The 21,935-nt window shown below is 43.9% G+C and overlaps 3 protein-coding genes across 14 annotated transcripts; 1 reads left to right on the plus strand and 2 right to left on the minus strand.

The window, feature by feature from the left end:
- Positions 1-1,267: 1,267 nt before the first annotated feature.
- Positions 1,268-4,808, plus strand: CNR5 (Cell number regulator 5). Of its 12 annotated transcripts, none has more exons than XM_008656153.4 (6): positions 1,308-1,466; positions 1,653-1,776; positions 2,176-2,371; positions 2,654-2,830; positions 3,476-3,702; positions 4,284-4,808. In XM_008656153.4, exons 4-6 carry the CDS (start codon positions 2,656-2,658, stop codon positions 4,434-4,436), a joined length of 555 nt encoding a protein of 184 aa, XP_008654375.1. In that variant the 5' UTR covers positions 1,308-1,466; positions 1,653-1,776; positions 2,176-2,371; positions 2,654-2,655; the 3' UTR covers positions 4,437-4,808. The 12 variants fall into 12 exon arrangements, with proteins under 12 accessions (XP_008654381.1, XP_008654375.1, XP_008654376.1 ...); XM_008656154.4 differs by having other exon boundaries at positions 2,196-2,371; XM_035961292.1 differs by having other exon boundaries at positions 2,293-2,371.
- Positions 4,809-5,020: 212 nt separating this feature from the next.
- On the minus strand, positions 5,021-6,726 carry LOC100273136 (uncharacterized). Its single transcript, NM_001147583.1, has one exon. It carries the CDS (start codon positions 6,689-6,691, stop codon positions 5,261-5,263), a length of 1,431 nt encoding a protein of 476 aa, NP_001141055.1. The 5' UTR covers positions 6,692-6,726; the 3' UTR covers positions 5,021-5,260.
- Positions 6,727-9,662: 2,936 nt separating this feature from the next.
- LOC100217166 (26S proteasome non-ATPase regulatory subunit 14) lies at positions 9,663-12,823 on the minus strand. The gene is given in 6 exon segments (NM_001143531.1): positions 9,663-10,063; positions 10,148-10,315; positions 10,400-10,576; positions 11,039-11,120; positions 12,314-12,491; positions 12,624-12,823. Coding segments are annotated over 6 exon segments (924 nt in total). The 5' UTR covers positions 12,751-12,823; the 3' UTR covers positions 9,663-9,871.
- Between the last annotated feature and the right edge of the window lie 9,112 nt (positions 12,824-21,935).

A 21,935-nucleotide genomic window follows, 5' to 3' on the forward strand; every position in this document is an offset into this window, starting at 1 on the left:
AGCTCTTGTTGTGACTTGTGTGCGTATTGTCGCTCTGATTTTGTGTCTTTTGTGCGTTGCTCGTCCCTCCATTACTCCGTGCTTCTTTGTGAACATCTTTGTAAGGGCGAGAGACTCCAAGTTGTGGAGATTCCTCGCAAGCGGGATATAGTAAAGTGAAAGCAAAACACTGTGGTATTCAAGTGGGTCTTTGGACCGCTTGAAAGGGGTTGAGTGCAACCCTCATCCGTTGGGACGCCACAACGTGGAGTAGGCAAGTGTTGGACTTGGCCGAACCACGGGATAAACCACTGTGCCATCTCTGTGTTGATATTCTTGTGGTTATCGTGTTTTGCAAGAACTCCTCTCTAGCCACTTGGATTTATTGTGCTAACTCCTAATCAAGTTTTTGTGGCATTAAGTTTCAAGTTTTACAGGATCACCTATTCACCCCCCTCTAGGTGCTCTCACTATGCCTCTAGCAAAGCCCGGTAAATGACACTCTAAATTTTATCGTTAGCAGTCGATCCCCTAAATGTGACGGACTCCAAACGTCTGCTATACATCGGCCGCTAGTGAATCCCGCGCCAACGCAGAGGTTTCTCTCTGTCTCCGTTCCCTTGGCAATTATCTCGCGTCGCTGGCGCGCTCACGACAAGGATGTCGGTCGACAACAACAAGGATGGGTGCGTAACCGTCGAGAACGCAGGCACAGTAGCCCGTCGGCGACGAAGCTGAGGGCACATGCGGCGACGACCCGGCTGCGACAACTTGGAATTTCAGCATATTGGAATTTCATCATCTAATTATTAAGTTATATATACCAATCAATTCAACCAAAATTTTAAGCTGATGGGAATGTGTGGATAATTCACTTATATTATAACACTCCTCTCACGTCAAGCCTTTTTGGGTCTCTGACACAGAATATAGGAGCGAACAACAATTATTTTATTTAATTGAGCGAACAATAATTATTTTATTTAATTGTGTTAGTCAGGATTTGAACTCGAGATCTCTACGTGATACCGTATTAAGTTACTGTACCCCAACCAATTTAATCCGAAAGATTAAACTGATGGAAATATATGGATAATTTACTTATATTATATTCTACATTCTAACACTAACAAATTGTTTGTTGCGTGATTGTTTGTTTGAGCCTTGTCAATGTTTGTGCTGTTGTCTTTGGTTCAAACAAACTTCCATTGATTTCGCTGTTTTAACAAATCTTCTTCTTATACGAAACTCGTGAGCCCCACACAGATTTCGTAGTAGAATCGACATGCACGAATCTCAGAGCTACCTTTCTAGAAGCCAGCTTGCCTCGTCGTCACCCCCAGGCCCCTGCGCGTCTTCATTCTTTCTCCCTGCCCCTGCCCTCGCCTGCTGAAGGAAGCCGCCTTTTTGGAGTTTGGACTCGGGAGGACAGCCTCCGCACTTTCCGTCCGTCGCGAGGAATTCCTGCCCGGGCGGGCGTAGAGCAGGTACGGCGCGTGGCTCGCAGCCAGCCTCCCAATCATTTCATTTGCTGTCCTTCCTCCCCCCTCTGGATCCGCCGTCTCTGTGCTGCGTCATTCCGATGCTCATGCTTTCCCCAGATCTCCCATGCTATCGTCTGACTCCTTGCCGACCGGAATCCGGCTCGGCCCACGCATGCGCTGAATGTGCAGGGCGAAGCATTCGTTGGGGACGAACGTTTAGGGCCGGGGATCGGGGAACACGAGGCTGCGCGTTGGCGCAAGCAAGCAAATTTTGGGTCCTAGCTTGAAGGACTGCCATCTTTTTTTTTGGTTGGTGAGCTACACATCAAATGTTAATCCCCCGTTTCCGTACTCTTATATTGTGCTTATTATTATTCTCTTGGGAAATTTGGATCCATACCATTAAAAGATCACCACTTTGGATCCATACCATTACTATCTCACTTACATGTGGGTCCACATGAGTCAATGACATGTGGGGTCCATGGTATATATCTAAAGTTTGGATCTTTTAATGGTATAGATCCAATTGTTCCTATTATCTTCTGTAATACTATAGCATTTATTCTGTCTGTACATAGGTGGGATCAAATTATCTGTTAAGGTTCCTTCGTTTATGATCTTTTACATCTATAATTTGCAACTCATCTCTTTGTTTGATTTGATTTGATTGCCCTGCCTGTTGATGGTGAAACTAGCGTCTGTTTGATAGAACGCATTTTTGCCGGCCAGCTCCACTCGAGAATTTGAAGGAATTTTACCAACGTGGGGAGCTGAATTTTTTTTCTGCTCCTCACATTTTCCACTCTCCACCCGCGCCTGACTGCAGCTGGCTGCGATCCCCCTATCTACCACCTGATTCATCTTTGTCTCCGTCGGTGCCGCCCTCTCCGCCAGCCTGACCCCAGGTAGCTTGCCAAACGGACACCTCGATTCACTTTACAATGGGAATCAATTCCCCAGAGAAAGGAGTTAAATTCTGGGATCCCATCGTCTAGGTTATAAGAAAAATTTCGAATATATATAGTTAACCAAAAACAACAATTGCCTTCGTGTAGACAATATGTTTACTTTATTTTCTGGGAGTGGGACATACCAGTTTTCTGTTCTCTTGTGGTTTACAATCATATGCACGCGATCTAAAGCTTAATGTTTTTTTTCATGAAACCACCCTCTTTTTTTTCTCACAGGGATGGCTGGAAAAGGAAGCTATGTACCTCCACAATATATTCCCTTATACAGCCTAGATACCGAAGAGGATCGTGTCCCTGCCGTGGAAGAGAACCATGCTACGCGCCCTAAACTAAACCAGGATCCAACACAATGGTCATCTGGCATCTGTGCCTGTTTTGATGACCCCCAGAGCTGTATGCCACTTTCTAATCTGTGATCCTTGATTTACAGAAGAAAAATATAAAATGTGCTATTTGGTTGCATGTTAGGTTGTATATAGTAAATAAGCGCTAAAATGTAGTTCCCTTATTTTCTTTACATACCAAATGTAGCATGTTCTTGTAGAACATGCTACATAAACACAAGAACATGCTACATTTGGTATGTAAAGAAAATAAGAGAACTACATTTTAGCGCTTATTTACTATATACAACCTAACATGCGACCATTAAAAGAGCAGTACTATGGTTTCTGCTGCAGTATTTTATAAGTAAAAATATGTAGCTTTAAGCCTCAGCATGTAATAAGTAAAAATAGAAAATTAGGATAAAATGCTTATTCCCAATTATTTTCTGATCCTTTGTTTATCAGTAGTATATAAATTTGCTCAACTGAGAAGGCAACAACAAAATGTAGCCATGGTGACAGGACCAACCAAACAAGGTGTTAATAATATGGAATTGTGCTTGAATAAAACCTCTTTTACCTATCTGTTGGGTATTGTATATTTATTCGATCTAGTTTGGAGGTCTCACCATCCAATGCATAATCGTGTAGTACTGAACTACTGAAAAGTTCCATTTACCTGCATAACAGGATTTTGTGGCCATTTTTCTAGGTTGTATTGGTGCGATTTGCCCCTGTTTCCTTTTTGGAAAGAATGCACAATTCTTGGGATCTGGAACTCTTGCTGGATCATGCACTACGCATTGCATGTTGTGGGGCCTTCTCACAAGTCTATGCTGTGTATTTACTGGAGGTCTAGTATTAGCAGTTCCAGGATCTGCCGTTGCTTGTTATGCTTGCGGATATCGCAGTGCACTAAGAACAAAGTACAATCTTCCGGTATGTGGTTTGAAGCACTGTGGTTGTTATATTGGGATTTTTCTTCCCCTGCATATTTGTAATCAGAGGCAATTTTCTTTACATCATGCAGCCTTTTCTCAACTACTGTAATTTTGCTATAAGGGGCAAATGAGCAGTGCTGCATACTTTTGTTTTAGTTTAAATATACTAGATGCATACTAGGGCTTCATACAGGACATTATGACAACATCCTCCACTGTTTCTAATAGTGAGCTCTGCGATACAGTTGATTGCCTTTTCTATAGCTAAAATTGATGATAAATCTGTTTAAATAGAATTATTAGGGACATGTTATTGGATCCCTTTACAGCTATTGTGTTTGCAATTGCATTGCTCAAAGTCACTGTCAATGATACGGTTGCTCTTGGTACCAAAACAAACATAGCATACTTAGTCCACATTTGGTATAGCTCAATGGCTCCGTCGCACTTGTACCAAGGAGCCAGAGCCGTGCCAAATAGGGCCTTAGCGCACCTAGATGCCTTATGCAGGAAGCACCTTGTAGCTGCCGTGGGGTTAATATAATTTTTTTTCTCACACTGGAATGTTTACCTATGCAGGAAGCACCCTGTGGCGATTTGACGACACACTTATTCTGTCACTTGTGTGCTATATGCCAGGAGTACAGGGAGATCCGTGAGAGAACAGGCAGTGGCTCCTCACCAGCTCCTAATGTGACTCCACCTCCAGTTCAGACGATGGATGAGCTTTGATCTTTAACTGATATGAATGTATGTTATCTGACAAACTTTGGTGTGTGGCCTGGTGACTAGTGCTGCCTTTGCCTGTTGGCATTTTGACATATTTTTGTTCTTGGGCTCTCACAACGCTGCTATGTTGTTTGTAGAGTTGTAAACACGTTTTGAACTAGTGAACCACTGACAGTTCACGGAAGTTGTAACACAGTTGTACCATGGAACTGTAGTAGAATTAAGTGTATTTTTTTGCTATTTATATAGGTGAGAGGATGAGAAGGGAAAAGAAAAGAAATGCGCTTATCATGCAGAATGTTTCATTGTGTTTAGTTCTATGAACAATCCAATATTGTGGTGAGTGGTTGTTTAAGTTTCAGTTTATTCAAAAGATTTCGTTATACAAACATAGCTCACACAAATTCTTCAAATTTAATGGCACATGGTCTCTTTTATTCTGCTGTTCCAGCACAGCCATGTTACTCAAGAGTTCTTTCTTCCTCCTTTTATAGATAATGGGGGGGGGGGGGGGGGGAATCAATTCTGGCCTTATAGCTCCTTGCATACGGTTTTACAAAACAGTCCATGCAAATTTGAACGAAATAAAAGTAACATAGAAAGAAAGTTTAAGATATAGGTGGAAAATCACTAAGACATTGCAATTCTAGCATTAAACCACCATCCATATATTACAAAAATCTTCATAGCCACTACCTCTGATAAACATCTTCAAGGTTCCCATAAAAATAAACCACATAATAGACGGTATTTATTTATTGTTAAATAACAACGTCATTTCGGTAAAGCTATAACGACCAAAATATAGCTGCCACTCCTATCATTCATCACCCAACCAGAGGGTTCACCACATGCCCAAGAAACAGCACGACGCCACTTCTCTCCACGATGGCGAACAAAAACGGCCGGTCCGCCACGAAATCCACCGGCGGTGGATGCATTCTTGCACACATAAACATGAACTCGGCCGTGGCCGCGGCGGCAACGGTGCCGGCCTCGTCCACCTCTACGGTGGCCTTGTGGTACACTCCTGAGATGATGAGCCCGTTTCCACCGGAGACCATGCCGGAGAAGTCACCTCTTTGAAAGGCTCGGTTGACTCCCAGCTTCTGGATATCGTGAGACGCCTCAAACTCGAACGTGAACTTGAACTTCGGCACCATGAACCCCCCGACCCGGACCTCGTCCACCGGCGTGTGCTTCCTGATGAATCCCGGCGACGACACGACCTTATCATAGAGATCATTGAGGGTTAGGGTCTCACCGTCGGGGAGGAGTAGAAGCATGTAGAACGCGTCCTGCTGCGCGCCGTCGTCGTTCTTGTAGGGCAGCTTGAGCGCCTTGAATCCGGGGAACACGGCAACCCGCTGCCGCTGGTCCTCGAAACCGCTCGTAGTCATGAACGGCACGCGCACGGTGCCGCCGTCGGGGAGATGGAACGGCGCGAAGATGGTTCTCGACGGATCGAACGGCCGAGCCCACGCCCCCTTGAAGTAGATGGCGTTGGCGAGGACGAGCGCCGTGGACGAGTCGACGGAGCCGGGAGGCAGGACGTCGCCGATGAGCCCTTTCGTTGCTCCTTTCACGAAGTCGTTGACTTGCTGCCTTGCCGCCTCGGAGTTCTTCAAGAAGTCGACGGACTCCGCGACCGCCGCGTAGCGCGACGCGGCGGTGTCCATGAACTCCGGCGTGAGCGCGCGGCTCCGGTCCACCCAGACTCCGCAGGCGAAGGACGCCTGCGGGAGGTCGCTGAGCCGGGCGACCAGCGCCGTCGCCGCGGCGCGGTGCAGCTCGCCCAGCGACTCGGAGTCCAAGAAGCGCAGGAGCTCCCGCTGCGTCTCGCCCCGCGCGCCCGCGGCCACCAGCGCGAGCGCCGCGTGGAACGACAGCGGCGACACCACGAAGTTGCGCGCCCCCTGCTGGCCGCCGACCTGCCTCGCGAGCGGCAGGCACGACGCGCTGCCAGCGAACGCATCCGGTCGCCCTTCCGGTGCCGCAGCGAAGCCGGCAACGGGCACCTCGCCGGGCGGTCCCCACAGCATGGTCAACGTCGACGGATCGTCTGGTGGCTGCGCGAAGACGGCCGCGTGCTCAGGCGGCGGCGCCCAAGGGCGCGGCGGGGCGACGGCGAACCGAGGCCCCGCCGTGGACCCGAAGCTCAAGTCGCCTGCGCCGTGTCCGTCGCTGTTTCGGGAGGCTGCTCGTGTCACGGTGCGCTTGTCGCCGTGGTGCTGCCCGCCGCGACGCGGTGTGCTCATCGCGTGTACGTGAGCTGCGTGTGTGAAGGAAAGAGAGAAGGTGGTATGTATCACATTGAGCCCACACAAAGAATATATATAGTAGTATATCTCGCAATTATAATTAATTTTAAACCAACCACATAAGAAGTAACCATTTTTTCTCTTTTCCTACAATATAAGACGTACTTACATGTACATTGATACAGTAAGTATATTTCTTGGTCTTTAAACTAGAGATAGTTAATATGCCTAATATACTCTAAGGCTAATCACAGTAAGAATTTCATATCTCTATTTCCAGAAATGCTACATCAATTTTATAGACGAATGAAACAGAAACACCCTCTCTCAATAGAGAGTTTTATATCACTATTTCATATGTAGAGATCTATTGGGGAAGGCTCGAAAGGTTATTCGATATCAACCCTCGACGCGCCGCAGCCACTATTTTGACTCCTTTTATGCAATTATGAACCAAACTTTCTCGATTCCAATGCAACTTATCCTTTTGGAGTTGACGTAACAAACTACGCGAGCCTCCCGATGAAGCCAACAGAAATCCTATCCGAATACTAAAAATAAAAGGCAATTTCATTATGACATACTCCCTCCGGTATAGTAAAAGAAGTCATCCTGCGCGTGACCGAGCGTGCACAAAAAGAAGTCATAGCGCGTAGATGCACTTAAGAGGAATCGAACTTGAGACCTCCAGTCTAGAATGCCTTGGAGGTGCTGCAGCAACCAATCAAGGCTGATTGTTTTCATGACATTAATGCACTCATATCCCTATTTAATAGGGGCAAACAGGGAAAACTCTATGATAATTAATCACTCCTTGGTATGCACAATCATGTCCTAAACAACTATCTTTACTGCACTGGAGGGAGTACTTCTTAAATGCTGCATATAAATAACCAATAGGATTTACTCAATTATATGAAGATTAAACAAAACACTCTTAATGAAAATTTAACATAGTTTTTAAAACCTTATAAACGAGTTAACATGGTTTCATCTTTATAAAACTCCATAAAACTATTTTCTTCATAAATGATGTGACATATCATCTAAATAGGTGATATGATAGATTAATTAATACATAAAATACATTATAAAATCTCCATTGTGATTAGCCTAACACTGCGTGCGAGCGATGCCTCAGAGCGGTGCATTTATGGAGAAACGGTGTGAATGCCTCAGACTCAGAGCGGTCCATTTATGACTGGGCAGTACGAGAATGTCAGCTGCTCCATTTATGGAGAAACGGTGCGTTTCGTGAATATAATTGGCGAGCTCACTCAGAGCGTAGCGTCGGCTTCACGCAGCTTTCGCACATCATTCAACTACACACAACAACCATTACTACTATATTTAAGAAAACTATCAACAGATTCAAGGTAGAAATTGTTGGAACAGAAGGGCAGCAACAATACGCCGATTAGTTTCTCATCCTGTGGCTGTGGGGAAACACGCGACCGACGGAGAAAACCATACCACGTTCATAATTCACAAAACAATTTACTTCAAAAAAAAAAACCGTGGCTATAAAAAGTTTCCTCTGCAAACCCTAAGGACCTGTTTGGAAATACAGTTTTAAAATGATGTAGTTTTGAGATACTATAGTTTACAATTGTACATGACACAAATACTATGGTATTATTTTACCACAGTAAAACCACAGTATTGCTTAAAACTGAGATCTGTTTGGTTCCATGGGAAAAACAAAGTATATGTAGAGAGCAGAAGAAAACTGAGGTCCTGAGTGGAGTTTCGAAAACTCCAAAAATACCACGGTTTTAGGTAAACCATGGTATTTAAAACTGTGTTTTGTCTGTACAAACCAAACACCTTTTGTGTTCCAATACTATAGTATCATCAAATACCATAGTATTTCTTCAAAACTGCAAAAATACTACAGTTCCAAACAGGGCCTAAAGGATTGCATAGCACACGGCATTTATTCAAGTTGCGTGCTTGGCACCGCAACCATAAAACAAGTGGTGTAGCAATAGTCAGGTGTGTGTTTCCTTCAGTTCATTAGTTAGTTTAAATCTCACAAACCACTGGTTCACCAATGGCAAACTTGACATTCAGTACAGCAATCAGAGTCATGGAACAATAGGTATGACAAAAAATAAAAAATAAATCGAATTAAAGAACATGCCCTTTCGGTAATCAGCTCATCTCTCACAAGCAATAGGTGCAGTGTTGTAACTCCCAGAAAATTTCTCCAACTGCTAAATTCAAAATAAATTTTAAAGTTGCATTTCCAAAAGTATGTGCACGAGGTGGTCTCAACCAAAAAAATAAACTAATAAATCGAATTAAAGAACATGCCCTTTCGGTAAGCAGCTCATGTCTCACAAGCAATAGGTGCAGTGTTGTAACGCCCCAAAAATTAACTCCCAGAAAATTTAAACAACTGCTAAATTCAAAATAAGTTGCATTTCCAAAAGTATGTGCACGAGGTGATCTCAACAACAACAAAAAACAATATTAGTGATCTATATTTTTCTAATATACAATTTATAACACACTCTTCTACTCACTTCTTTATAACATAAATGTAGTGTATAGCTATCTATCTAATAAAATTTAGAATACCATACAAATACATTACATAAATAAATATATTAACTTAATTAGTTTTGTCTAAATTATTATAATTATTAGAATAAAATTCAATTCCAACGAAGCACACGGCATTTTATTCAAGTTGCGTGCTTGGCACCACAACAATTAACCACAACCATAAAACAAGTGGTGTAGCAACAGTCAAACAGAGATCACTCAAATATTTGCATAAAACAATTAACATCTCAAGGCCATGCTCCGAATAGATGAGTTTGCAAGATCACTCAAATATTTGCATGAGAAACTTGGTGCCAACGCATGTGGAACAAACAAAATAAGCCATCACACGCGGCCCACGCAACAAGTCATATAATCGCATTACACAATTTCTCCCAGGGGTAATGACATCCCAATTGACAATGTGGACCCACATTGGCTTAAATATAACTAGAACATACTGAAGCTTTGATAGAAAAGGTAGGGAGTTTAACAACAGAATGTAGACAAATCCATTCGTAAACAAATCTTAGAACCAAAAATGTATCCGGCATCGAGCTCATTGCATGTGTCATGCTTCGATAGAGTGGGCTATGTTTCAGTTTGGAACAACAATATTAGTAGAGACTAAAATACAACCGTGTCGAGCATGGTTCCTAGGGTCTGAACTATGTTTGATGACATCAAATTGGACACATGCTCTTCCAAATGCTTTTTTGCATCTTGCCGACCTACATTTGCTATCGCAAGTTTCTCAGGTGGCAGTTCGTCCTCCTCCTGCACCGCCTTGTTGTACTTGATGGCTAGGTTTAGCATTTCCTGGACAAGAATAGGCAGATTGTCAATAACAAGAAAAACAATCATCTCAGTATACAGCTAAAGGAAGCTGAGTGGTATAGGCACCTGGACAGTCTGCTCGTTGGTTTTTGAATGAGTGTCAAACCTCTTCAAAATTAGCCCATCTGTCCATTTCTTTTTGTGCAAGTTCAGCAACATTTTCTCCTCAAGTTCATTTTTTCGGTAATTGATTGCAATCGAGTAGTAGTGTCTGTTCAGCCCATGGATAAGAGCCTGATAAATAACAGATATGGTCAAATTATTTCTTAACAACGGAACAAAACAAGTCCATAAGATACAATATTACTAAGTATTTACCTGAATCGATGGCTTATTTAGGTGCCCAACATTTGATGTCGTCTGCCGTGGCTCCTGGCCAAGCATCATGGTCTGAGGATTAATTAGGCGGAATGCATCAATAACCACCTTCCCCTTCACACTCTGGATGGGGTCTATCACAACAGCAACTGCCCTGGGGTTCAAAGCTTCAAAACTCTGCATATTTATATATTGAACAAATTTAGACCTATGAGTGCAATGATTGGCACTTACATAAGATACAGAACAGAAATACAAAAGGTAGTTATGAGAAGAACTCCAGTGAGTTGGGATCAATAATTAGCCAACCTCTTCCATTTTTCTTTTATATGAACAAAACATGCAGGTTAACTGAACTACCAACAAGATAAGTTCACCGATAACTTTCAGGGAGACATGGAACCTACACAATGAAGGTAGTGAAATTGAAAACATAGGCAATACAGCGGGAAAGGAAAAGCTTCCTAGTGCCTCCAGTTGATCAGTTATAGTATAGGCATATAGCATATTATCATATCCATGTTTTATTAAAAAAACACATCAGTATTTATAATGACATGACATATAGTACAGTGCAACAACAGAAGCTATCCTATTTTCATAGACCGGTCCCTTTTAAACAAGTGGATTTGTAAAGACCTGCTGAGTATTGATATCAACGCCTGATAGCCAGCAACCGAAGCCAGGATGTGAGTGATACCAGCCTACAACCATTTCTGGCCTGTAAAAGGGGAAAAAAATCTCAACATACTTGTTTTCCTACAGAATACAACAGAGTTAAAACAATTATTCATTAATACTACAGATGCAAGTGAGTCTGTCACTGAACCCACAAATCGGCCACACTTTTAGAGTCAGATGGACCATTTTAAGCAGGTTGTTTCGCACAGGAGAACCCACTTGCATTCCAGAGTAAGACTTAAGCATTAACCAAAGAGATTTATGGCCAACATAAAACATAGTTCATTAATTTTATGGTACACAAGATGGTGTGAATCGTGTATGAGCCACAACCTCTCACTGTTTGTGTACTTAAAAAGTGTAGATAATAATTGATGTATCAAGAAATACTTAAAAATAAAGGAGCATAATTGATGTATCAAGAAAAATGGCGAGAACTCTTCTAAAATATTCCAGTTGAATAGCAACTAAGTAGGTTACACAATTTAAAAAATCAGGTAAGACTAGCATGTAATGAACAAAATCACATGGGTATGCCTTATGAGTGATATTTTGAAGGATTGTGATCACAGACTTCTACAACACTATCATTATTCAAATCATTTGTGCAGAAAGTCCATCAGGATTAAAACTATATAACTTGTGGGCACCACTGTTCTTAAGGCATCGCCTAGGCGTCCAGGCGGAGGTCCACCGCCTTGTCTCGCCTTACCGCTTTAAAAACCATGGTGGGCACCACAATGGTAAAATGTTTGTGGGTAACTTGTAATGAACAAAAGCACATGGGTAATGAAAGCATCAAGATATAGACATTTACCCTCTCTCAATTTTAAGAATATAGTCTATTAGAAATTAGTGGTCAAGGACATATCAAAGACCATGCGAAGTTAAATGTGTAGAGTGTTTTTACCAAGGTAGTACTATGAGTAGTGGCATTGGCGATGCCATCACTGAAAAATTCATCTGGTGAGCACAGATTGTGACACTTCGAAATTACTATGCACAAGCAGGAAGCAGCAAAGCAGCCTCAAATTAATCCAAACAAGGAACAGCATTGCAACCAACAGACACATATCTGGACCTCGGTGCAGTTCAAGGGCATGATCCTACACAATTTTACTAAATAGTACGAGCAAATCAAGCACTCAATGTGAACCAATAAAACCAAGAGATAAAAGAAAAGAAAAACAATGCATTACAGATCGACTGAGAGAATCATCAGCGGAACCCTACCTGCCGGTCTGCTTGAGCATGTCAAGCATGTTTGTCTGGAAGACGTGGTCGACGGCCTCGACGCTGACCCCAGTCCCGCTCTGCGGCATGGCGAAGACGTCGACGACCCTGACGGTGTAGTCATCGACGAACTCGCCGAGCATGAGACCCATGACCTCCATGGGCACGCCGGCCCTCCCTGCGACCGAAGTCCGAAACCACGCGTCAGTCCCCGAGCGCGAACGAAAGCGGGGGGAGCAGAGACGAACCCTGAGTCCCTGACCCTAGGGTTACAGGGAAGGGACGGGGAAGAGAGGGAGGATCTACGCACCGTGCTTGAGCATCTTGAGAAGCGCGAGGGAGGAGATGTAGACCTGCTCGGAGGAGTCGAGCAGCGGCGAGTCCGTCGGCGGCTGCCCCATGCCGGAGGCGCCAAAGATCCGCTGCAGCCGCTCCATCGCCGGTCCCGCCGCCTCCGCCTTGCTCAGCTCGCGCTTCGGCTGGGTTCGTTCGATTTGCTTGCGAGTTGCGACTGCCGTTTCATTAATTTCTTTCTTCGACCGCACAGTCGTAGGCAACCGATGCGCCGGTCCGGAGTACAGTCGTGAGTCGTAGGCTGGAAGCGGGCTTTTGTCCGAGCAAGAAAGAACAGGATGGCATCGGTTCGGCCCAGTTTTGGCTTGCCTAGTGGGCTGCTCGCAGGACGCTATCCACCTTTGAACCACAATTTTATTCTTCGACCACCGGACCGCGCTGAAGCGGATTCAAACTTGATCTACGGTACATTCTACAGTACAAAACAATACAAAATAGTGTATACGATTAAACTTTGAATAATCTGCTAGAATCGGCCTAACTGCATCATGGCCTTATTTTAAAATATAGGATTTAAAATCATAAAACACTCTCTATCTGCGATCCTAATTAATCATCAAATAATTATAGAACTCGGTCTCGGTTCCTAAATATAGTACCCATATATTACAATCTTATCCTCAAACTATTTACTTTCTAATAACATAATTTATTTTCTAAATAGCATTATTTAAGACTTAATTGTTAGAGTAAAAATTTCTTTTGAGACCCTAAACACTCTAAGTGTGGCCAAATTTTAATTTTAGGACAGCGATGAGAGGGGGTGGCTTCCATGGGAAGGAGCTGTAAGGCAGGGATAAAATCTGCGTTCTATCCGGGGTAAAGCCAAGCATATTCGTGGGGCCCGAGATTGTTTGGCTATTTCGTATTTTACCATGGCATATGACGCGGGGCTGTGATGGTCCTAGGCACCATCATTTTGGCTATACCGACCTCTGGCATCTGTAGACTGGGGCTCGACGCGGCCCGTCGTGTAGTGTCCTGCTAGAGGTCCGCACAATTAGGCCTAGGCTGATAGTCCATGAGTACGCCATAGGCCGATGGATGTGCGGGTCATTAATGCGTCGTAGTCTGGGAGACTCGTAGATCATGAATGCTACGCGACCCGAGGGCCATTAATGCGATGTGGCTCAGTGCCAAGCGTGGTTAAATGCGACCAGCTATTTATGGTGGGTCAGTCTAGAGTCGGACGCAGGATCCACTCGAGTGGTTCCCTTCTGACACCCCCTTCCCCCGTAAGGTAGGGTCCCACGGACCGGGCATCATTTCGCGACACACATAAACTCTTGGTTGTAAATGGGATTTCTAGCTCACCCTCAAAGCCATGAACACCAATACCATAAACAACCTTTATAAAAGTAATTGGACACCGGATGCGGTCAGACCCCTCTTTAAACTCATTAAATCAAGGCCCATTTTTAGGGGTGAGCATTTTTTACCGTAAACCGAAAACCGAACTGTACCGAACCGAAATTTCGGTTTTTTGGTAGTTCGGTTCGGTTTCGGTTTTTAGATCTGAGAATTTTGGTATTCAGTATCGTAATCGGTTTTCACCGTATACCGAAGCGAAATACCAAAAAAATGAATACCAAACTTTATGAATTCAAAAGTTTGACTATTTGATTATGTAAACTAAATGTGTGATGCAATCAAATTGTTATTCACTTATTTGTATGTGATGTATGATATATCTTGAAATGTTTATACCTATATAATTTTTACTTTTTAAAATTATGTGTAATGTGTTGTCTTGTGGCCTTCTTAAGTATAAGTGAAAGTCGCCTAGAGGGGGGTGAATAGGTGGAATCTGAAATTTATAAACTTTAAACACAACTACAAGCCGGGGTTAGCGTTAGAAATAAAATCGAGTCCGAAAGAGAGCGCGAAAACAAATCACAAGCAAATGAAGAGTATAACACGGTGATTTGTTTTACCGAGGTTCGGTTCTTGCAAACCTACTCCCGTTGAGGTGGTCACAAAGACCGGTCTCTTACAACCCTTTCCCTCTCTCAAACGGTCACTTAGACCGAGTGAGCTTCTCTTCTCAATCAATCAGGACACTTAGTCCCCACAAGGACTACCACACAATTGGTGTCTCTTGCTTTGATTACAAATGTTGCGGGAACAAGAATGGAGAAGAAGAAAAGCGATCCAAGTGCAAGAGCTCAAATAAACACGGCAAAACTCTCTCTTCTAGTCATTATTGCTTTGAATGGAATTGGGACTTGGAGAGATTTTGATTCACTCTAATTATGTCTTGTATTGAATGCTATAGCTCTTGTATTGAATGTGTTGGCTGAAAACTTGGATGCCTTGAAGTGTGGTGGTTGGGGGGTATTTATAGCCCCAACCACCAAAGTGGCTGTTGGGGATGGCTGCTGTCGTATGGCGCACCGGACAGTCCGGTGCGCCACCGGACACTGTCCGGTGCGCCAGCCACGTCACCCAACCGTTAGGGTTCGACCGTTGGAGCTCTGACTTGTGGGGCCACCGGACAGTCCGGTGGTGCACCGGACAGTCACTGTTCACTGTCCGGTGTGCCTTCTGGCGCCTGCTCTGACTTCTGCGCTCGCAGTTGCACTGTTCACTGTTCACTGTAGACTTTTGCAGACGATCGTTGGCGCAGTTAGCCGTTGCTCTGGTGTTACACCGGACAGTCTGGTGAAATATAGTGGAGTGGCTCCCCAAATTCCTGAAGCTGAGTAGTTCAGAGAGGATCTCCCTGGTGCACCGGACACTGTCCGGTGGCACACCGGACAGTCCGGTGCGCCAAACTCGGTCAACCTTCGGTTGTCTTTTGCTCTTTTTATTTGAACCCTTTCTTGGACTTTTTATTGGTTTGTGTTGAACCTTTGGCACCTGTAGAACTCATAATCTAGAGCAAACTAGTTAGTCCAATAATTTGTGTTGGGCAATTCAACCACCAAAATCATTTAGGAAAAAGGTTTGACCCTATTTCCCTTTCAATCTCCCCCTTTTTGGTGATTGACGCCAACACAAACCAAAGCAAATATAAAAGTGCAGAATTGAACTAGTTTGCATAAGGTAAGTGCAAAGGTTGCTTGGAATAAAACCAATAATTATTTCTACTAGATATGCATGGATGGTTTTCTTCTTATTTAAAATTTTGGACCATGCTTGCACCACAAGTTTTGTTTTGCAAATTCTTTGTAAAATTCTTTTCAAAACTTTTTGCAAATAGTCAAAGGTATATGAATAAAATTAAAAGAAGCATTTTCAAGATTTGAAATTTTCTCCCCCTGTTTCAAATGCTTTTCCTTTGACTTAAACAAAACTCCCCCCTCAATGAAATTCTCCTCTTAGTGTTCAAGAGGGTTTTACAAATTTTTGAAGATACTAGAACTTTCTCCCCTTTTGAAAACACATTAAGATACCAATTTGAAAACTTCATTTTTAAAATTCGGTGGTGGTGCGGTCCATTTGCTTTGGGCTAATACTTTCTCCCTCTTTGGCATGAATCGCCAAAAACGGATACTTGTGAGTGAAATATAAGTCCTTTTACTTTCCAATGGCAAACAAATAAATATGAGTGAAAGATTATACCAAAGTGAAGAACTATGCGGAATACTGGCAAAGAGTAGATAATATCGATGGAGTTGAGTGGAAGCGTCGTCTTTGCCGAATACTCCATTTCCCTTTCAATTCTATGAGTAAGCATGAAAATACTCTTAAAAACACATTAGTCATAGACATAAAAGAGATACGATCAAAAGTATATAAATGAGCGATGTGTGCAAAGTATCAATCAAAATTCCGAGAATCAAGAATGTTAGGTCATTCCTAAGTCCGGTGAAGGTTTTCTCATCTAGTGGTTTGGTAAAGATATCAGCTAATTGATCTTTGGTGTTAATATATTCTATCTCGATATCCCCCCTTTGTTGGTGATCTCTCAAAAAGTGATACCAAATGGCTATGTGCTTAGTGCGGCTGTGCTCATAACGTTAAGGGGCGCTCAACCTTCCACTCAAATCCTTTTTGGAGTGAGCTGTGCGATGAACCTGCTGATATACTCTATCCTTCCCAGGAATCCTCTTCTTTCCTTTCTTTTTGGATCAATGAGACAAATCTTTGAGGTAGTTCAAGCTGTCGTTAGGGTCTTTGGCAAAGGAATGGAAATGGGACCCCCTCGACTTCTAAGCGAGTCAATCCTAGTAGAGAGAGGAAGACCTTTAAAAAGGAAAGTAGGAACGGGATTATCCGCCATGAGGATTGCACTCTCATTATCACATAGGAGAGGGACTTTGCTAAATTTGTAGCCATAGTCCCTAAGGGTTTGCCTCATCCAAAGCAATTGCGCGCAACAATGGCCTGCGGCAATATATTCGGCTTCGGTGGTAGAAAGAGCTACTGAGTTTTGTTTCTTTGAAGCCCAAGACACCAGGGATCTCCCTAGAAATTGACAAGTCCCTGATGTGCTCTTCCTATCAATTTTACACCCTACCCAATCAGCATTGAAATATCCTAATAAATCAAACGAGGATCCCTTGGGGTACCAAAGACCAAACTTAGGTGTATGAACTAAATATCTCAAGATTCTCTTCACGGTCCTAAGGTGAATTTCCTTAGGATCGGCTTCGAACCTTCCACACATGCATACGGAAAGCATAATATCCGGTCGAGATGCACATAAATAGAGTAAAGATCCTATCATCGACCGGTATACCTTTTGATCTACGGATTTACCTCCCGTGTCGAGGTTGAGATGCCCATTGGTTCCCATGGGTGTCTTGATGGGTTTGGCATCCTTCATTCCAAACTTGGTGAGTATGTCTTAGATGTACTTTGTTTGGCTGATAAAGGTGCCCTCTTGGAGTTGCTTGACTTGAAATACTAGAAAATACTTCAACTCCCCCATCATAGACATCTCGAATTTTTGAACCATCATCCTACTAAACTCTTCACAAGTAGATTTGTTAGTAGCCAAATATAATATCATCAACATAAATTTGGCATACAAACAAATCTTTTGCAATGGTTTTAGTAAAGAGAGTAGGATTGGCTTTGCTGACTTTGAAGCCATTAGTGATAAGAAAATGTCTTAGGCATTCATACCATGCTCTTGGGGCTTGCTTGAGCCCATAAAGCGCCTTAGAGAGTTTATACACATGGTTAGGATACTCACTATCTTCAAAGCTTGGAGGTTGCTCAACATAGACCTCTTCCTTGATTGGTTCATTGAGGAAGGCACTCTTCACGTCCATTTGATATAGCTTAAAGCCTTGGTAAGTAGCATAGGCAAGTAATATACGAATTTGAGAGCACCTAGAGGGGGGTGAATAGGTGATCCTGTAAAATTCAACAACTAATAGCCACAAAACTTGGTTAAGAGTTAGAATGATAAAACCAAGTGGCTATTGAGCGAGCTCTTGCGAATCACAATAATCACACAGAAAAACAATCACAAGAGACACGCGAGTTATCCTGTGGTTCGGCCAAGTATAACACTTGCCTACTCCACGTTGTGGCGTCCCAATGGACGAGGGTTGCACTCAACCCCTTTCAAGTGATCCAATGATCAACTTGAATACCACGGTGTTTTCCTTTCTTATACTTTCTCCCTTCACGAGGAATCTCCACAACTTGGGGCCTCTCGCCCTTACACTTGATGATCACAAATAAGCACGGAAGTAAGGGAGGGGAGAGCAACACACACAAGACTCAAAACAAGAGCACGGTCACACACACACAAGCCACAACTTGAGCTCAAAACACAATGCGAGGAGTTTTCTACTCAAATGGAGCTCAAATCACTATCACAAAGAATCGAACGCGTGAGAATGGAGTCTTGGTGCTTAGGAATGATCAAAGAATGCTTAGATGACTCCTCCATGCGCCTAGGGGTCCCTTTTATAGCCCCAAGACAGCTAGGAGCCGTTGGAGGCAACTTTGGAAGGCAAATCTTGCCTTCTGTCGGGTGGCGCACCGGACAGTCCGGTGCGCCACCGGACAGTTTCTGTAGCTGTCCGGTGCGCGATCTTCTTCCTTTTCTAGCGCATCCGACCGTTGCAGCTTTCTAGCAGTTGGCGCACCGGATACTGTCCGGTGCACACCGGACAGTCCGGTGCCCCTGCTGACCATTGGCGCGCCCACGCGTCGCGCACGGATCGCGCGGCCGACCGTTGGCGCAGTCGACCGTTGGCTCACCGGACAGTCCGGTGAATTTTAGCCGTACGCCGTTGAACGTTTCCCGAGAGCGATGGCTTCGCCGCGGACGACTCACCGGACAGTCCAGTGCACCACCGGACAGTCCGGTGATTTATAGTCGTACGCCACCGTCAAGTCCCGAGAGAAGCCTGTTCACCGGAGGCTGGTCTGGCTCACCGGACACTGTCCGGTGCACCCAGACCGAGCTGCATTTTGGTTGTACACAGCCAACTCCATTCCAAACCAATTTCTCCTGTTTCTAGCACTTAGACACAATACATTAGTACTTAAATCAATGTACTAAGTCTAGAAACGTACCTTGTAATATGATTTACACTTCTTCACTCTTTGGCACAAGTTAGCACTTAGAGAGAATGTGTTGGACACTTAATCACCAAAACACTTTGGAAATGGCCCAAGGGCACATTTCCCTTTCAATCTCCCCCTTTTTGGTGATTTATGCCAACACATCAAAAAGCAACTAAAAGAAGTGCAACATCAACGCGATTGAGAACAAGAATTGTTTTTGATTCAAATCTGGCATATTTGGATCATTCTTTGCCACCACTTGGTTTGTTTTTGCAAATCAAATTCAATTTCCTATCTCTAAGTCAAACACACTTGTTGAGGCATAAAGAGAGGTATTCCAAGAGAAATTGATCAAAGATCCAAAAACTCCCCCTTTTTCCCATAATCAAACGTTCTCCCCATAAGAGACCAACTTTTGACAATAAGAGACAATAAGAGTATTTTGAATAAATCAAAGGTTCTAACTCTACTATTTTAAAAATTCTCAAGTGGTAGCTGATCCATTTGCTTTGGCCTTTAATTTCTCCCACTTTGGCATTAAGCACCAAAACGGGATCATTCTTGGCCTTTTAACCCCATTGCCTCACCAAAATTGTCAACTAAGAGCAAAAGGCAATGAGAGCATAGATATGAACTTGGAATTATTACCGAAGTGCAGTGGAAGTCTTTGCATGGTCCAAGTTCACCTTTCCCTTTCAATCCACTTTTGAGACTAAATCAGGAACTCAAATACACAGATTAGTCTCAAAGTGTCAAGTTGTAACATGCCTCCCCCTAAATAAGTGCATCTCTTGCACATGGACTTGTGAGGTCCGGGGATCATGTTTACAACTTGAGCACCACAAATGAAATAGATTGAATGCATAAATGAACATGATCAAAGGCATAAAACACATGTATGCTATAGATCAATCCAAGTTACGCGAATCTAAGACATTTAGCTCACTACGCAACCTGCAAAACCTTTTCTCATCTAAAGGCTTGGTGAAGATATCGGCTAGCTAGTTTTCGGTGTTGATATGGTACACTTCGATATCCCCCTTTTGCTGGTGGTCTCTCAGGAAGTGATGCAGGATGTCTATGTGCTTAGTGCGGCTGTGTTCAATAGGATTATTCACCATGCGGGTTGCACTCTCATTGTCACATAGGAGTGGGACTTTGTTCAGATTGTAGCCAAAGTCTCGGAGGGTTTGCCTCATCCAAAGTAGTTGCGCGCAACACTGTCCTGCGGCAACATACTCGGCCTCAGCGGTGGATAGGGCAACAGAAGTTTGTTTCTTTGAACTCCAAGATGAGAGCACCTAGAGGGGGGTGAATAGGTGATCCTGTAAAAACTTAAACTTAAAGCCACAAACTTGATTAAGTGTTAGAGCAATGAAGCCAAGTGGCTAGAGATGAGTTCTTGCAAAACACAATAACCACAAAGAGATCAACACAGAGAGGCACAGTGGTTTATCCTGTGGTTCGGCCAAGTCCAACACTTGCCTACTCCACGTTGTGGCGTCCCAACGGACGAAGGTTGCACTCAACCCCTTTCAAGCGGTCCAAAGACTCACTTGAATACCACGGTGTTTTGCTTTCGTTTCTCTATATCCCGCTTGCGAGGAATCTCCACAACTTGGAGCCTCTCGCCCTTACAATTTGATTGTCACAAAAAAGCACGGAAGTAAGGATGGGATGAGCAACACACACAAGACACAAAATCAGAGCAACAATACGCACACAAGTCACAACTTGAGCTCTCAACACAACTCGCAAAGTTCTCTACTCAAATGGAGCTCTAGTTGCTATCACAAAGAATCGAATGCGTGGAAATGAAGTCTTGGTGCTTAGGAATGCTCAAGGGATGCTTGGTGTACTCCTCCATGCGCCTAGGGGTCCCTTTTATAGCCTCAAGGCAGCTAGGAGCCGTTGAGAGCAATCCAGGAAGGCAATTCTTGCCTTCTGTCGACTGGCGCACCGGACAGTCCGGTGCACCACCGGACACTGTCCGGTGCGGATTTCTTTCCTATTCTGGCGCAGCCGACCGTTGAAGACTTGGAGCCGTTGGCGCATCGGACAGTCCGGTGCTCCCATCCGACCGTTGGCTCGGCCACGCGTCACGCGCGGATTGTGCGGCCGACCATTGGCGCGCCCGACCGTTGGCTCACCAGACAGTCCAGTGCCTCACCGGATAGTCCGGTGAATTATAGTCGTACGCTGTTGACTTGGTTCCCAAGAGCGGCGACTTCGCTGCAGACGACTCACCGGACACAGTCCGGTGCACCACCAGACAGTCCGGTGATTTATAGCCGTACGCCGCCGTCGAGACCCGAGAGCAGCTAGTTGACCAGACGCTAGCCTGGCACACCGGACACTGTCCGGTGCACCACCGGACAGTCCGGTGCACCCAGACTGAGCAGAGTCTTGGCTGCTCGAGCCAAGTCTTTTCCAATTGTATTTTCTCTGATTCTAGCACTTAGACAAATATGTTAGTACACAAAAACCAATGTACTAAGTCTAGAATCATACCTTTGTGTTGACTTTGCACTTCTTCCACCATTTGGCATAGTTTCACACTTAAACCATTTGTGTTGGCACTTGATCACCAAAATACTTAGAAATGGCCCAAGGGCACATTTCCCTTTCAATCTCCCCCTTTTTGGTGATTTATGCCAACACAACAAAAAGCAACTAAAAGAAGTGCAATATCAATGCAAATGAGAACACAAATTTGTTTTGATTAAAATTTGGCATATTTGGATCATTCTTTGCCACCACTTGGTTTGTTTTTGCAAATCAAACTCAATTTCCT

This window comes from Zea mays, chromosome 8, assembly GCF_902167145.1.
Source record: "Zea mays cultivar B73 chromosome 8, Zm-B73-REFERENCE-NAM-5.0, whole genome shotgun sequence".
NCBI lineage: Eukaryota > Viridiplantae > Streptophyta > Magnoliopsida > Poales > Poaceae > Zea > Zea mays.